Source organism: Sapajus apella, unplaced genomic scaffold (assembly GCF_009761245.1).
Source record: "Sapajus apella isolate SASKATOON/1434 unplaced genomic scaffold, GSC_monkey_1.0 scaffold77, whole genome shotgun sequence".
NCBI classification, from domain to species: domain Eukaryota; kingdom Metazoa; phylum Chordata; class Mammalia; order Primates; family Cebidae; genus Sapajus; species Sapajus apella.
Genome location: NW_022437017.1, coordinates 4,886,041 through 4,903,088, shown reverse-complemented (window position 1 = coordinate 4,903,088; position 17,048 = coordinate 4,886,041). Strand labels below are relative to the sequence as shown.

Here is a 17,048-nt window from a genome sequence, read left to right as displayed (position 1 = left end):
CTGGGCGTGGTGGTGCGCACCTATAATCCCAGCTACTTGAGAGGCTGAGGCAGGAGAATTGCCTGAACCTGGGAGGCAGAGGTTGTGGTGAGCCGAGATCATGCCACTGCACTCCAGCCTGGGAGACAGAGCAAGACTCTGTCTCAAAACAAAACAAAAAACAAAACCAAAAAATATAATACAGACTCAGGTACACACATACTATATACATACAGTCAAACATACATAGAGATAGGCAACACACCCACAGAGCCCTACAGACAGGCCTGGACACACAACGCAAAAAAAAAAACAGAGCCGGGCCGGGCGAGGAGGCTCACATCTGTAATCCCAGCATTTTGGGAGGCTGAGGCAGGAGGATCACAAGGTCAGGAGATCAAGACCATCCTGGCCAACATGGTGAAACCCTGTCTCTACTATTAAAATACAAAAAATTAGCCAGGCTTGGTGGTGCACACCTGTAATCCAAGCTAGTCGGGAGGCTGAGGCAGGGGAATCGCTTGAACCTGGGAGGTGGAGGTTGCAGTAAGCCGAGATTGTGCCATTGCACTCCAGCTTGGATGACAAGGGCAAGACTCCATCAAAAAAAAAAAAAAAAAAAAAAAAGCCAGCGTGCAGACCCGGGAGGCTGGCAACACACAGGCATACATGCTTTGTGCTCTGGACACAAAAGCCACACTGTGGGAGTTTTTCTCTCATTCACTCAAACACACGTTGACGCAGATGCCCAATACGCAGGAACACACACAAATGGACATACACAGGACCGCAGTCCACACGCTAGGGCAGACTGCCAGTGCCCCCAGTTTACTGACCCTCAGATAAAGACAGACAAGCAGACAGACCCCAACATGGGCCCTTGGATTTCAGGCTGGGGGTGCTCAAGGCTAATACGAAGGGGCTCACCCAGCATCAGACAGAAAAAGAAGCATCCAATGTCTTTTTTTTTTTTTTTTAGACAGAGTGTTGTTCTGTCGCCCAGGCTGGAATGCAGTGTCACCATCTCGGCTCATTGCAACCTCTCCCTCCTGGGCTCAAGCAATTCTCCTACCTCAGCCTCCCAAGTAGCTGGGATTACAGGCGCCCGCCACCATGCCTGGCTAATTTTTTTTGTATTTTTAGGAGAGATGGGGTTTTACCATGTTGGTCATGCTAGTCTTGAACTCCTGACCTCAGGTGATCCACCTGCCTCGGCCTCCCAAAGTGCTGGGATTGGGAGTGCAGGCATGAGTCACCGCACCTGGCCTTCTTTTTTTTTTTTTTTTTTTTTGAGATAGAGTTTCACTCTTGTTGCCCAGGCTGGAGTGCAATGGCGTGATCGCTGCAACTGCCGTCTCCAGGGTTCAAGTGATTCTCCTGCCTCAGCCTCCTGAGTAGCTGGGATTACAGGCATGCGCCACCAAGACTGGCTAATTTGTTTTGTAGTTTTAGTAAAGAAGGGTTTCACCACGTTGGCCAGGCTGGTCTCCTGACCTGTGGTAATCCACCCTTCTCAGCCTCCCGAAGTGGTGGGATTACAGGTGTGAGCCACTGAGACCCGCTGAATCCAACATCTTGGTGGTCCCAGGGCTCCGGTGACAGTGGAGTGGCTGGGGGGTGTCCCGTGTGAGTCCCCAGGCCACAGGTGCTGAGAGAGGATTCCTGCTGGGGTGGGGCCATGGCCCCACGTGGTGACCTTGCCCACTTCTGGGGAGCAGATGGTGTTGGGGTGGGTTCACCCATCCAGACTAGGTCTCACAGAAGAAGGGTGGGGCAGGGAAACCGAGGCCTCCTTAGTGATTTATGACACAGTACTCATCCCACACCAGGGGCGTGGCAGCCCTGGGGTGGTCTTGGTGGGTGTGCATGGGGATTATGGGTGAGGGCAGAGCCTGCATGAATGGAGGCCAGAGTGAACGGGACGGGGCCTAAAGGAATCAAAGGGTCAGAGACCCACAGGTGGCTACAAGTCCCAGCGAAATTGGTGAGTCATAAGCATGGCCTAAAAACCTGGACCAGGAAGAGGGTGCAAGGCTCTGGAAAGGCGGATCCCAGAAAAGGGACAAGGGTTTGAGATAGGACAAACATTCAGAGGGGCAGAGGGGCAGGGCCTGAGGAGAGGATGACTAAAAAAGGCAGAAAAGTGTCAGGCGCGGTGGCTTGTGCCTGTAATCCCAGCACTTTGGGATGCCGAGGTGGCATCACCTGAGGTCAGGAGTTCGAGACCAGCCTCACCAACATGGTGAAACCTCGTCTCTACTAATAATACAAAAAAATTAGATGGGTCTGGTGGCATAAACCTGTAATCCCAGCTACACGGGAGGCTGAGGCAGGAGAATTGCTTGAACCTGCGAGGTGGAGGTTGCAGCTAGCTGAGATCACGCCATTGCACTGCAGCCTAGAGACAAGGGTGAAACTCCGTCTCTAAGAAAAAAAAAAAAGAAACGGAGAAAAGTGAGTGGGGTAGGAGAATCTTTAGGCCCTCTTCCTGGGTCACTAATGATGGGAAAATGGGCGGGGCCTGGGAGAATGACAGGGAAGTGTGAGGGACTGCGGAGTGGGCAGGGCCTGGGAGGCTGACGGCTGGGGAAGTGGGCGGGCTCTCGAGAGAATGACAGGAGAGTGGGAGGGACTGAGGAGTGGGCAGGGCCTGAGAGGCTGATGGTGGCGGGGGTGGGCGGGGCCTAAGAAGAATGACAGAAAAATGGGAGGGACTGAGAAATGGGCAGGGCTTGGGAGGCTAACGACAGAGGAAGTGGGCGGGTCCTCGAGAGAATGACAGGAAAGTGGGAGGGACTGAGGAGTGGGCAGAGCCTGGGAGGCGGACGGATGGGTGCGTGGGCGGGGCCTAGGGAGAAGCTAGAGAGATGGGAGGCGGATGACAGCGGAGTTGGGGGGGCTTCGGAAAAATGACAGGGATCAGTCGTGGAAGGGGAGGACCCACCTTTCTGGTGATGGTGATCATCCAGGTTGGGCCCTGGGCCTTCCCAGTGTCGAGCGATTTCTTGGCGGTCACTTCCAGGCTGAGAGCCATGACTAGGCGAGCTTCTGCCGTGGGACCGAAGACCTCCCACCCTCAGCATTCCAGCCGCCCCAACCCTGCCCGCGCCGTGCCTCGTTGGGAATTTGCCTCCGGGGTCTTCCGTGGTCCGGGAGCCGCACCTGCCGGGTGGGGACGCGGGGCTGGCTGGGGTGCCGGGCTGGGAGGTCTTCGGTCCCACTCCTGCTTCCGCAGTTCTGTTCCCGCCCCCAGTGCCCTGCCCGATCCGGTTCCGGCCGCCCATCTCCCACCTCCCGCGTCTCGACTCTCTTTCCTTCCCGGGATCTCCCGTGAATGCTCCCAAGTCCTAGAGCACCTTTCCCAGCCCGCAACACCCCCGCGCGCCTCGGCTCTTGGGCCCCCGCTCCGTGCAGTCCTGGCCTGAGTCTTTAGGTCCACCAGGGGGCGCCCGCCGCCCACACTGGGTATTGCTATGGCGAAAGGGGTCCCAAGGCGACTATTGGTTCCTCAGGGGAGGGAGGGGGAAGTCCTCAGAGAGAAGGCCCTGGGTCTCCTCTTGGGGGATGCATCTTAGTGGTCTCAGGGGTGAGTCCTGGGTCCCCTGGTGAAGGTGGATCTTCGGTGGGAAGGGGGTGGAGCTTGGGTGTTCTGAGAGGTAGTGGCTGGGTCTCCTCTGGGAGGGGGTAGACCTTGGGTGGTCTTAGGGTTGGACCTGGGTCTCCTCTGGAGAAGGATCTTGGGTGGTCTTAGAGCTGGACCTAGGCCTCCTCTAGGGGAATCATGGGTGGTCTTAGGGCTGAACCTGGGCCTCCTCTGGGGAGATCTTGGGTATTCTTAGAGTTGGATCTGGATCTCCTCTGGAGAGGGATCTTGGGTGATCTTAGAGTTGAACCGGGGAGTGTCCTTTGGGAAGGATCTTGGATGGTTTTAAGGTTGGACCTGGGCCTCCTCCATGGGGGATCTTGGGTGGCGTTAGGGTTGGAGCTGGGTCTCCTCTGTGGGACAAATCTTGGGTGGTCTTAGAGTTGGACCTGGGTCTCCTCTGGGGAGGTCTTGGGTGGTATTAGGGCTGGACCTGGGTCTCTTCTGGGAAGGATCTTGGGTGGTCTTAGACTTGAACCTGGGGTTCTCCTCTTGGGGGCAGATCTTGGGTGGTCTCAGGGTTGGAACTGGGTCTCCTCCAGGGGGGATGCTGGGTGGTCTTGAGGCTGGACCTGGACCTCTGTGTGTGTGGTTGTACATGTCCGTAACGTTGTGTTCTTGTGTTAAGTCTCTGGCTAGCCTTGGTGCCTGTCATGTATATCTATGATTGTGTCTCCAGGTGTCTATCTCAGTGTGTAACTGTGTACATGTGTGTGTTGTATATCTCCATGTCTGTTTTATGAGTTTGGTTATATGCCCTGAATATATGTGTCTTGTGTCCTTGTGTGTGTCTGTGGCTAGCTTTTTTTTTTTTTTTTTTTGAGACAGAATCTCGTTCTGTTGTTCAGGATGGAGTGCAGTGGTGCGATCTCGGCTCACTGCAACCTCTGCCTCCTGGGTTCAGGTGATTCTCCCACCTCAGCCTCCTGAGTAGCTGCGACTATGGGCGTGCATCACCATGCACAGCTAATTTCTTTCTTTCTTTTTTGTATTTTTGATAAAGATGGGGTTTCATTGTGTTGGCCAGGTTGGTCCTGAACTCCTGATCTCAAATGATCTACCTGCCTTGGCATCCCGAGGTGCTGGGATTACAGGCGTGAGCCACCACACCTGATCTGTGGCTTGCCTTGATGGTTGTTGTTGTGTATTTATAATTGTGCGTCCAGGTGTGTGTGTGTGTGTGTGTGTGTGTGTGTGTGTGTGTGATTGTGTGTATGTCTGCATAGCGTGTATGTCTGTCTCCGTTTATGTAATTGTATGTATCTAGAATGGGGGTGCCCTTTGTGTTCTGGTGTCTGTGAATTGTGTCCTTCCCCTGGGGGAGTTGGAAAGTTCTTTCCAGGTGGTTACCCTGCTGAGATTCCCTTTCTGAGGTGGGCTGACTTCCCAGCACCGTGAGCTGTGTCTTCATACTCTTTGAAGGGGTTCCTGGGTCTGCCCCGGGTCTGCCTGGGTCTTCCCCGTCCCTGCCTTCCCCTTCCACTGCCCTTAGCAGGGAAACACCATTTCCTGCCTTTGATGTCACTAGGTGCTAAATGTTTCCTTCCTCCAAACGGCTCTGGCCACTGGTTTCTTTTTGCATGTGTGAAAGCTGACCACCATTCTGTGCTTAATGTTAAAAAAAAAAAAAAGTAGAAAACAAAGGAAAGAAAATTAATCCATGGAAAATGCAAGTAGGCAAAATCATATACCATGAAAAGTCCCTCAGTTTTTGCATATCTTACTGAAATGTTTTATACAAACCTATTTCTGCTCTGACCCCCAAAGCGTGCATTCTGTACATAGCAGCACCTTGCTTTCGTTTCTTTTTTTCCCCGTCACTTATTTATTCTTTTAAAGTTTTTTTTTTTTGAGACAGAGTCTCACTGTTGCCTAGGTTGGAGTGCAGTGGCATGATCTGGGCTCACTGCAACCTCTGCCTCCCGGGTTCAAGCGATTCTCCTGCCTCAGCCTCCTGAGTAGCTGGGACTACAGGCATGCGTCACCATGCCCGGGTAATTTTTGTATTTTTAGTAGAGACGGGGTTTCACCATGTTGGCCAGACTGGTCTCGAACTACTGACTTCAAGTGATCCCCCTGCCTCGGCCTCCCAAAGTGCAGGGATTACAGGCATGAGCTACCACACCTCGCCTCTTTTAAAGGTTTTATAAGTGATCTGCCCAAAAAAGCAATTGCATACAACAATCAAGCCAAATTTTCAACATACACTTCAAACAGGACAGACACACAATGTGATAGGTAAGGCCCGTTTCCCACTAAAGACTTTAATTTTTGAAACAGTAGAGGAGGCAGAGTCCAAGTGCCTTGTTCTCTTATCACTTGGAGATCTCTTGAGAGATGATTCAGACATGTTTACTGCTTAATTTTTTTTTTTTTTTTTTGACAGAGTCTCGCCTTGTCGCCCAGGCTGGAGTGCAGTGGCACGATCTCAGCTCACTGCAGTATCCACCTCCTGGGTTCAAGTGATTCTTCTGCCTCAGCCTCCAGAGTAGCTGGGATCATAGGCACCCACCACCATGCTTGGCTAATTTTTGTATTTTTAGTAGAGACGGGGTTTCACCATCTTGGCCAGGCTGGTCTCAAACTCCTGACCTCAGGTGATCCACCCACCTCGGCCTCCCAAAGTGGTGGGATTACAGGGTGAGCCACCATGCCCAGACACTGCTTAATTTTTAAAACTGATTCTGTGAGTTATGTAATCTGGCAGTTTTCCTTCCGATAACCATTGCAGTCATTTCCATCCTAGAAATTTTGCAACACATGTTCCTGCCTGCCTGAATGCCTGTTTTTTTGTTTTTGTTTTGAGGCCGAGTCTCTATTGCCTAGACTGGAGTGCAATGGTATGCTCTCTGCTCACGGCAACCCCTGCCTCCCAGGTTCAAGTGATTCTCCTGCCTCAGCCTCCTGAGTAGCTGGGACTACAGGTGTCCGCTACCAACCCGGCTAATTTTTATATTTTTAGTAGAGACGGGGTCTTACTATATTGCCCAGGCTAGTTTTGAACTCCTGAACTCAAGTGATTTGCCCTCCTCAGCCTCCCAAAGCACTGGTATTACAGGTGTCAGCCACTGAGCCCCGCCCAGCCTGCCTTTTTCCCCCAAAACAAGATCAACCCTCATACACCGTCAGGAGGCACCCCACTCTCAGCTCACTGGCAGCAATGATGGTGGGTCCAACTGAGCACCTGCTGTACGCCACGCACTATTCTGGCTCCCTGATTCCAGACAACAGTCCCACAAGGTGGTCATTGGTGTGAGTCCCATTTCATATACGGGGAAATGGAGGCAGAGAGATGGAGAGATTTCAAGGTCACGTAGCCAGCAGAGGAGAGCTGGGATTTGAAGCCAAGCAAGTTAAATATTACCCTATGCTGTTGCTCAACTGGAAGTATCCACGCGTGCATGCGTCCATCTGAGTACACAACATTGTCTCAGAGACACTCAGCCGGTATGCGCCCCAACTTCACAAACTTACCTTGCAAACTGGAACGGTAGCTTCTGCCTCTAATCCTAGCACTCTGGGAGGCTGAGATGGGAGGATCACTTATTGTGGTCATTTCCTCAACTCCAGGAATTCCAGACTAGTCATCTGAGCAACATAGTGAGACTATATCTTGCGATGCTTTTTCTTTTTTTGAGATGGAGTTTTGCTCTGTTGCCCAGGCTGGAGTGCAGTGGCGTGACCTCAGCTCACTTCAACCTCCGCCTCCCAGGTTCAAGCAATTCTCCTGCCTTAGCCTCCCAAGTAGCTGGGATTACAGGTGCCTGCAACTGTGCCTGGTTAATGTTTTTGTATTTTTAGTAGAGGCGGGGTTTCACTTCTGTTGGCCAGGCTAGTCTCAAACTCCTGACCTCAGGTGATCCGCTTGTCCAGGCCTCCCAAAGTGCTGGGATTACAGGTGTGAGTCACCACATCTGGCCTGTACCTTACAACTCTTACACAATCCCCCAGGTGTACACACTGAGGTGCGGGTCTACATCTTCCAAAGAGACCTGGATGTAGCTTTTCCAGTGACTCAACTTACTTGGATGATGTAATTCCCCTCTCTGTGTCTCTTTCCTCCTTCAACATGTGTAAACACTCCTTCATGGCTCAAGATCAGTATCAGGCTCATGTCTGCAATCCCAGCATTTTGGGATGCCAAGGCAGGAGGATCACTTGAGCTCAGGAGTGTGAGACCAGCCTGGACAACACGGTGAGACCATCTCTCTCTCTCTCTCTTTTTTTAAGTCAGAAGCCTTAGGGAAGGGAGGTAAGGAAAGAGGAGGAAGGAAAGGCAGGAGCGGTGAGACCATATCTCTAAAAGAAAAAAAATAGCTGAGTGTGGTGGTACATGTTTGTAGTCCCAGCTACTCAGGAGGCTGAGGGGGGAGGATCATTTGAGCCTGGGAGTTCGAGGCTGCAGTGAGCCATGATTATGCCACTGCACTCCAGCCTGGCCAACCGAGCGAGACCCTGTCTCAAACAGACAGTAAGATGCACTTCACTCCATTCTTTCCTTCCCTCTTTGCTTTTTTTCTTTTTTGAGATGGAGTTTTGCTCTTGTTGCCCAGGCTGGAGTGCAATGGCGCAATCTTGGCTCTCCGCAACCTCCCCCTCCTGGGTTCAAGCGATTCCCCTTGCCTCAGCCTCCTGAGTAGGTGGGACTACAGGCACCCACCACCATGCCCAGCTAATTTTTTTATTTTTAGTAGAGATGAGGTTTCACTATTTTGGCCAGGCTGGTCTTGAACTCCTGAGTTCAAACAATCCTCCTACCTTGGATTCCCAGTGCTGGGATTACAGGCGTGAGCCACTGCACGCATCCCATGCAGCAAGAACTCTGAAGAGCGGGAATTGAAGACTCCAGATGCAACAAACGTTTTTCTGAAAAGGACCAGAGAGAAAATATTTTGTTTGGGTTTTGTGAACTAGCCAGTTGGGATTACAGGTATGGCCACCGTGCCCAGCTACTTCACCCTTTTCTTCAGTTCCACCCCGTCCCAGGCTCACTCTGCTGCTCTCTGACTCATGCAAATTGCTCTGCTCACACCATGAATGCTCTGTTATGCTTCGCCTCTGCCCTGGGGTAGATAGAGGACCCAGGCTAGGTAAAAGTTAAGGAACACCTGAAGGGGTCACTGGCTGTGCGACAGGAGTCACACTACAGAGGCTCTGAGAGGAGATTTTTGCTAGGAAATAATCAAGGTGGACTTCCTGGGGGAGGCATCTGTTGACCGAACCTCAGAGGCAGATGAGAGAGGGACCCCCTGGCAGAACCTGGGGTGCTGTCCCTTCCTGTGATGGTGGAGAGTGGGGCCCTTCCCCAGTGGGTGAGGAAAACCAGGGCCCACGCTCTCTTCAGGGAGACAGCTGAGCACAGAGGTGCGACTCCACCAAACGTGAGGTGCTAAGAGGGTGACGCTGAGCGCTCCATGGTGGGCGGGGCTGCCTGGCTCAGATGTCCCAACCACAGCACGTCACGGCGCTCCCTAGCTGTGGCCTCAGCCTTCCTCAGGCCTTGAGGTCTTGTTTCTCTTCCCTGGAGGGCACGTTCAGAGCCCCCCCAAGGCCCCCCGCACAGATAGGAGTTCAGACCAGTCACAGTGAGACCTTGGCCAAGAGACCTCACTTTCTGGAGTTTTAATTTCTGTGCCCACATTTTAGGGATGATGGTGTACCCTAGAGCTGTAGAGGGAGTTCGTGGCCATCACAATGACAGGCCGCCTTTACTGAGCATTTACTATGTGCTTGGCACGGTGCTCAGAGCAAGCTTTCCATCACCCTTTGAGATCCACTGTGATTCGCATTTAACACATCTGAAAGACGAGCTGAATCAAGGAAGTGAAGCAGCTTGCCTGAGATCACACAGCAAAAACTTTTTTTTTTTTTTTTTTTTTTTTTTGAGACAGAATCTTGCTCTGTTGTCCAGGCTGGGGTGCAGTGGTATGATCATAGCTGACCTCAACGTCTGCCTTCCCAGCTCGAGTGATCCTCCCACCTCAGCCTTCCCAAGTAGTTGGGACCACAGCTGCATGCCATCACACTAATTAAATCTAATTAGTGGCTAATAAATTTTTTTTTTTTTTTTTTTTTTTTTTTGAGAAATGGAGGCTTGCTCTGTGGCCCAGGCTAGAGTGAAGTGGTGTGATCCTAGCTCAGCACAGCCTCAACTTCCTGGGCTCAAGTGACCCTCCCAACTCAGCCTCCCGAGTAGCTGGGACTACTGGCATGAGCCACCAAGCCCGCCGGCATCAGTATCTTTAAATTTTTTCTTTTTTTTCTACGGAGTTTTGCTCTTGTTGCCCAGGCTGGAGTGCAATGGTGTGCTCTCAGCTCACAGCAACCTCCACCTCCCAGGTTCAAGCAATTCTCCTGCCTCAGCTTCTTGAGTGGCTGGGATTACAGGCAGGCGCCACCACACCTGGCTAATTTTTTGTATTTTTAGTAGAGATGGGGTTTCTCCATGTTGCTCAGGCTGAACTCTTGACCTAAGGTGATGCACCTGCCTTGGCCTCCCAAAGTGCTCGGATTGCAGGTGTGAGACACCGCACCCGGCCATAAGTCTTTTAAATTTTTTTAAAAAAGAGACGGAGTCTCACTCTGTTGCCCAGGCTGGAGTGCAGTGGCACGATCTCAGCTCACTGCAACCTCTGCCTCCCAGGTTCAAGCGATTCTCCTGCCTCAGCCTCCCGAGTAGCTGGGATTATAGGTGCTTATCATGGCGGGCTATTTTTTTTATTTTTTTATTTTTTTGTATTTTTAGTAGAGACAGATTTCACCATGTTGGCCAGGCTGGTCTCGAACTCCTGACCACAGGTGATTCACTTACCTCAGCCTCCCAAAGTGCTGGGATTACAGGTGTGAGCCACTGTTATGCCTGGCCATTTTTTTTTTTTTTTGGATGGAGTTTTGCTCTGTCACACAGGTTGGAGTGCAGTGACATGATTTGGCTCTCTGCAACCTCCGCCTCCTGAGTTCAAGCAATTCTCCTGCCTCAGCCTCCCGAGTACTACTCCTGGCTAATTTTTTTTTTTTTTTTTTTTGGTATATTTAGTAGAAACAGGGTTTCACTAGGTTGGCCAGGCTGGTCTTGAACTCCTGACCTCAGGTAATTCACTCACCTCAGCCTACCAAAGTGCTGGGATTACAGGCATGAGCCATTGTGCTTGGCCCATTTTCCTTTCTCTTAAGAAAAAAAAATATATAAATAAAAGCCTGGACTTGGTGGCTCACACCTGTAATCCCAGCATTTTGGGAGGCCAGGGCAGGAGACCAGGAGTTAGAGACCAGCCTGGGCAACATGGAAAGACTCTATCTCAATTAAAAAATAAAATAAACTATCCTGTGTTCATTCCCTTAGGAAAAATAAAATAAAAAATAAAAAAAATTAAAAATGGGCCTGGTGGTCCAGCAGCCTGGCAGGGTGGCTCACGCCTATAATCCCAGCACTTTGGGAGGCTGAGATGAGTGAACCATTTGAGCCAAGGAGGTGGACTGAGTAACATGGGGAAACCCCATCTCTTCAAATAATACTGAATTAGCTGAGCATGGTGGTGCGTGCCTATAGTCCTAGCTACCCGGGAGGCTGAGGTGGGAGGATTGCTTCAGCCCAGCGGTTGAGGTTGCTGTGAGCTGATTACCCACTGCACTCCAGCTTGGGCGACAGTGTGAAACCCTGTCTCAAAAAAATAAAAATTATTTAGAAAGGGCCAGGTGAGGTGGCTCATACCTGTAGTCCCAGCACTCTGGGAGTCTGAGGTGGGAGGATCACTGGAGCCCAGGAGCTGGAGGCTGCAATGAGTCATGATGATGCCCCCGCACTCCAGCCTGGGCAACAGAGTGAGACCTTATTTTTATTTTTTTTATTATACTGTAAGTTCTGCGGTATAAGTGCAGATCGTGCAGGTTTGCTGCATAGGTATACACGTGCCATGGTGGTGGTTTGCTGCATCCATCACTATTTTTTTTTTTTTTTTTGAGATGGAGTCTTGTTCTGTCACCCAGGCTGGAGTGCAATGGTGCGATCTCATCTCACTGTGACCTCCACCTCCCAGGTTCAAGCGATTCTCCTGCCTCAGCTTCCCAAGTAACTAGAACGACAAATATGCGCCACCACCCCAAACAAATTTTTTTTTTTTGATATGGAGTTTCACTCTGTTGCCCAAGCTGGAGTGCAATGACGTGATCTTGGCTCACTGTAACCTCCGCCTCCTGGGTTCAAGTGATTCTCCTGCCTCAGCCTCCTGAGTAGCTGGAATTACAGGCATGTGCCATCAAGCCCAGCTAATTTTGTATTTTTAGTAGAGACAGCGTTTCTTCATGTTGGTCAGGCTGGTCTTGAACTCCTGAGCTCAGGTGATCTGCCTGCCTCGGCCTCCCAAAGTGCTGGGATTATAGGCGTGAGCCACCTCTCCTGGCCTTCTTCTGCAAGTATATGTATGGCAAACTTCTGTGTTGTAGCTGCCATCAACATTGTTAATGGTTGAGGGGACTCCCCAACGAATAAGTCTTGGGGGTGGTGAAATTCTAAGAAAACTCACCTTTCCGCTCTGCTGGCTTGTAAACTTTTTTTTTTTTTTGGTTTATGAACAATTGCTTAAGTGTCACTACAGTGAAGTTTCAGTAGACAGTGAAAGCAGAGGCTGGTTCAGTTTGTCATCTTGACCCAGAGGGGACGGTGTGAAGGGCGACATGAGTGGTGAGGTGTCTCCAGTTGCAGGTCTGGGCAAAGAACATTCTGGGCTGAGGAAAAGCAGGTGCAAAGGAAAACGTGGGCACAAGTGGCATTCTCAAATTTGCGGGGCCATTGGAATCTTCCGGAGGACGCCCTCTCTGTGAGTTTCCGGGGGTTTAGGCCTGGGTGCTAGAATTTGCATAGCTAATAGGCTATAGATAGTGGCCCTGTTGCTGGGTTGGGCCTCACGCGGGGAGAACCCAAACTGTATATGGGAATTGTTTAGCATTTGGTAATGTTCCTTCCACACTGCCAGTATCATTATCGTTTTCTCTGTAATCCCCCAGGGAGGCCCAATACAGGATCAGACACAGACACTGTGCTGATGTCGCAAGATACTTGTATCTCCCTTATGAATGGGCATGGTAACTCATGCTAGTCACCACAGCTGAGCAACATAGCAAGACTGTCTCTATAAAACAAAAACAAAACCAAAAACCCCCAAAAAACTGGGGTCAGGCATGGTGGCTCAAGCCTGTAATTCCAACTCTTAGGGAGGCAGAGACGGAAAGCTTGAGCCCAGGAGTTTGAGACCTGCCTGGGTAATATAGCGAGACCCTGTTCTAGACAAAAAAGAAAAAAAAGAAAAAAAAAATTGGTAGGCATGGTGGTATGTGCCTGTAGTTCCAGCTATTCAGGAGGCTAAGGCAGGAGGATGGCTTGAACCCAGGATTGGAGGCTGCAGTGAGCTGTGATCATGCCACTGCACTCCAGCCTGGGCAACAGAGCAAGACCTTGTATCTGAAAACAAAAGTTTATTTATTTATTGAGACAGTCTCACTCTGTTGCCCAGGCTGAAGTGCAATGGCTCGATCTTGGCTCACTGCAATCTACGCCTCCCAGAGTCAAGGAATTCTCCTGCCTCATCCTCCTGAGTAGCTGGGACTACAGGTGCATGCCACCACACTCAGCTAATTTTATTGTACTTTTAGCAGAGATGGGGCTTCACCACGTTGGCCAGGGTGGTCTCGATCTCCTGACCTCGTGATATGCCTGCCTTGGCCTCCCACAGTGCTAGGATTGGAGACATCTTGGGCCACTATGCCTGGCCCTACTTATTTATAATAATTCAGTCTCCATAGAGACTGTCAAAAATTGCCAATGCCGAGTATATTTCAAGTCGTCATGACAGGGTATTGGGAAAAGTTTTAACAATAATCGTGCCTCAGATAAACCTCATTGGCTACGATACTGCCACTGTGCAAAGCTCTTTATTTATTTTTTGAGATAGAGTCTTGCTCCGTCACCCAGGATGGAGTGCAGTAACATGATCTTGGCTCACTGCAACCTCTGCCTCCCAGGTTCAAGTGACTCTCCTGCCTCAGCCTCCTGAGTAGCTGGGATTACAGGCACCTGCCAAGCCCAGCTAATTTTTGTATTTTTAGTAGAGATGGGGTTTCACCATGTTGGCCAGGCTGGTCTCAAACCCCTGACCTAATGATCCACCTGTCTCGGACTCCCAAATTGCTGGGATGACAGGCATGAGCCACCTTGCCCAGCCAGTCCCTTTATTTTATGGAGTGACTCCTGCTGGAAGGGGGATGAAAGGCCTGATCTACACTCCCATCTTCTGTGGGGCTGGAGACGGGAAGGGAGTTGGCCAGTGTGGACCCACACGGGGCTGGGCAGACCAGGACTTCAACACCAGTCAAGGGCTTTCCCGGGGTCACGTTCATCTCCATCTAGCAGTTCTTCCTCTTTTGGAGCAAAGTTTTCACTGCTTCTTGGCCCATCCTCCCAGCCCTGGATTGGCTGCCTCTCAGCAGGCCAGCACAGATGGGAAATGTGAGTTTCCGACAACTCGCCTGCCCGCCTGACACTGTCCCTTTCTTGCCGGGGAATTTTCCCACCTGGACTCTCCAAGCTTCTGCTTGTGGGGTCCCGAGGGACTCCTGCTGGGAAGCGTCCAGTGGGTGGGTGGGGGCAGGCCAGGGAAGGCCCAGGGGTCCTGGGGAAAGTGGGCAAGAGGGCTAAGCATGACATTCAGGATTCCACTGGGGAGGGGGCGTGTGTGTGTGGGGGTCGGGTGCTCCCGGAGTGAGGGTGGTTGAGGCCTGGGTGAATTCTGACCCTTCTTAGGAAGTGCTGGATGTGGGGGAAATCTAGGGAAGTCCCAGTGATGGGGGGGCTACAGGGTGCTGAGAGGAGGGGAAGAAGATACTAACAAGGAGAGAGACAGGGAGAGACAGAGGGAATCAGAGACAGAGAGACAGGCAGAGAGACAGAAAGAGCGACAGCCAGAGCCATACAGTGACAGGAAAAGACACACTGAACAAAGGAGACTGAGTCAGCAAGAGATCCACGAAGATACCGGGAAGCAGCGGCAGGGAGAGAGAACCGGGGCGGCTGAGACACGGCAGGGAGAGAGAACCGAGAACCGGGGCGGCGGAGACAAGACAGGGAGAGGGGAACCTGGGGCCGAGCTTGGAAGGCCAGAAACAGAAAAGAAAGCTAAAGGCGGGGAGAGATCCCGGTGGAGAAAGTTCCTCGGAGTCGCAGGGACAGGCTGTGGGCAGGGGGCGGGCTCCGGGCAGGCGCAGACCCTGGAGAAAGGCGGGCTGTGGGCACGTGGGCACGGGCAGGCTCTGGGCGGGGACAGGCTCTGGGCGTGGAAGTTTCTCTTCGGAGTTTCGCTTAAAAGCGGCGGCGCGGGAGTCCTCCGGCAGTCTCTTGTCGCCGGTCATGGGACACTCCCCTGATGCCGCGCTGGACCCCGAGGCCCCGTGGCCTCCGGCGCCCCGCACGCGCTCCTGCCGCCCGCTGCGGTGGGTCCTGGTCGCCGGGCTGCTGCTGCTGCTGCTCGCGGCCGCCTGCGCCGTCTGCGTCGCCCGCCCCTGGGCGGTCTCCGGGGTTCAGGCCTCACCCAGCTCCGTACCCAGCCCGAGACTCCGCTACAGCCCCGAGCTTTCGCCAGGTGACCCCGCCGGCCTCCCGGACCCACGGCAGGTGAGACGCGCCTCGACCCTCGGTCGCGGATCTCGCGGGATACCCCCGCCGCCCCTCTGGGACTCCCTTCTCCATCCCGCACCCCCGACCGGGGAGAGGAGACCCACGGCGGCTCCCACCCTCCATCTAGCACCGAGACGGGGCGCATACATTTCATCCCGCACCCCTAGGGGACCCCATCTATACCCCCGGCCGGGGGCGGTAAGGAGACCCCCCAACAGGATTTTTTTTCTGAGACTGAGTCTCGCTGGGTCGCCAGGCTGGAGGGAGTGCAGTGGCGCAATCTCGGCTCACTGCAACCTCTGCCTCCAGGGTCTTCTGCCTCAGTCTCCCAAGTAGCTGGGACTACAGGCGCAGAGTCAGTTTTTTTGTTGTTTTTTGAGACGGAGTCTCGCTCTTGTTACCCAGGCTGGAGTGCAATGGCGCAATCTCGGCTCACCGCAACCTCCGCCTCCTGGGTTCAGGCAATTCTCCTGCCTCGGCCTCCCGAGTAGCTGGGATTACAGATGTGTGCCATCATGCCCAGCTAATTTTTGTATTTTTAGTAGAGACGGAGTTTCACCATGTCGGCCAGGATGATCTGGATCTCTTGACCTCCTGATCCGCCCACCTCGGCCTCCCAAAGTGCTGGGATCATAGGCGTGAGCCATGGCGCCCGGTCCCCCAACAATTCTTTTTGGACCCCTATGGGTCCCGTTCTCCTTCTAGCCCGGGGGCACCCCTTTCATCCTGTGCCCCCTACGAGACCCTGGGCCTGGGAGAGGAGATCCCACAAGTTCTTTTTGGACATCCAAGGGCTCGCCGCCTTCATGTTGCACGGGAGCGCACCCCTTTCATTTCGCATCCCCACGAGACCCCATCAGCACCCTAGGCCAGGAGGAGGAGACCCCACAGTCCTCAAATCCCCGGGGACACGTCTTCTGCTCCCCGGGTCGGAAAAAGAGAGCTTCTTTCCTCTATGAGGCACTCGGTGGGGGCACCCCTCCTAATTCCGCATTCCCAGGACACCCTATCTGCACGCTGGGCGAGGTGACCCTCGGCAGTTCTCCAACCCTCAACCCTTCATGGGGGGAACGTTTTTTCCATCCCTGACTCTAGGGGAGCACTTCCTCTTTATCCGGGACCACTAAGGAGACTCCCAGTTCCTTTGCTAACACCCAAAGACTCATTTTTCTCTCCAACCCTTGAGGTATCCCCCTCTCAAGATCCCCAGGGGAACCCCGAAAGTGGGCTGGGAAGAAGAGGGATCTCTTTTCCCTCCTGAATTTTTGGAGGTCTGTTCTTGGGGCAGGGTGAACCACCAGCTTTGTGTGTGTGTTCGTGTTTGTTCGTGTGCGCGTGTTTTTTGTGCATCCTCAGTGTTATTTGGGAGGGAAGTGTCGATTCCAGGTCTGCACAGACCCTGGGGACCCTGACGGTTGAAGTGAGTGGGGACAGCACCCCTCCACTTTCTAGGGAAACCCCCATCCACCTTCCTCCTTTCCACTTTTAACAGGGCATGTTTGCACAGCTGGTGGCCCAAAATGGTGAGTGTCCTGCCCCACTCCCGTCCGGGCCCCTCCTGGGGATACTAAGAAAGGGGAGCGCCTGGAGATTGAGACTCTGCTGCACCCTCTGAAAGCTGCCACTTCACGTCTTTCTCTGGATGCCACAGCCCCCCCATAAGACCCCCATCTGGGCCCACCTGGGACCCCTGCCCTATCAGAACTGGGGCTTGACACCCTCAACCCCCGGCCTGGTTTAGAGCCTCTGGCCTCCTTCTTT

The 17,048-nt window shown here is 52.7% G+C and overlaps 1 protein-coding gene and 1 non-coding gene across 2 annotated transcripts in view; one reads left to right on the top strand and one right to left on the bottom strand.

Annotated features, from left to right (window-relative positions):
• Positions 1-13,411: 13,411 nt before the first annotated feature.
• Positions 13,412-13,547, bottom strand: LOC116532925. Its single transcript, XR_004260993.1, has one exon. It is a non-coding gene; the product is annotated as a U4 spliceosomal RNA (small nuclear RNA).
• Positions 13,548-14,396: 849 nt separating this feature from the next.
• The window catches only part of TNFSF9 (TNF superfamily member 9), a 4,529-nt gene continuing 1,877 nt past the window's right edge, over positions 14,397-17,048 (top strand). The window contains exons 1-2 of the mRNA XM_032252513.1: positions 14,397-15,284; positions 16,780-16,810. Of these exons, the coding sequence (XP_032108404.1) occupies positions 15,021-15,284; positions 16,780-16,810 (295 nt within the window). The 5' untranslated portion in view covers positions 14,397-15,020. The remainder of the gene's footprint in view (positions 15,285-16,779; positions 16,811-17,048) is intronic.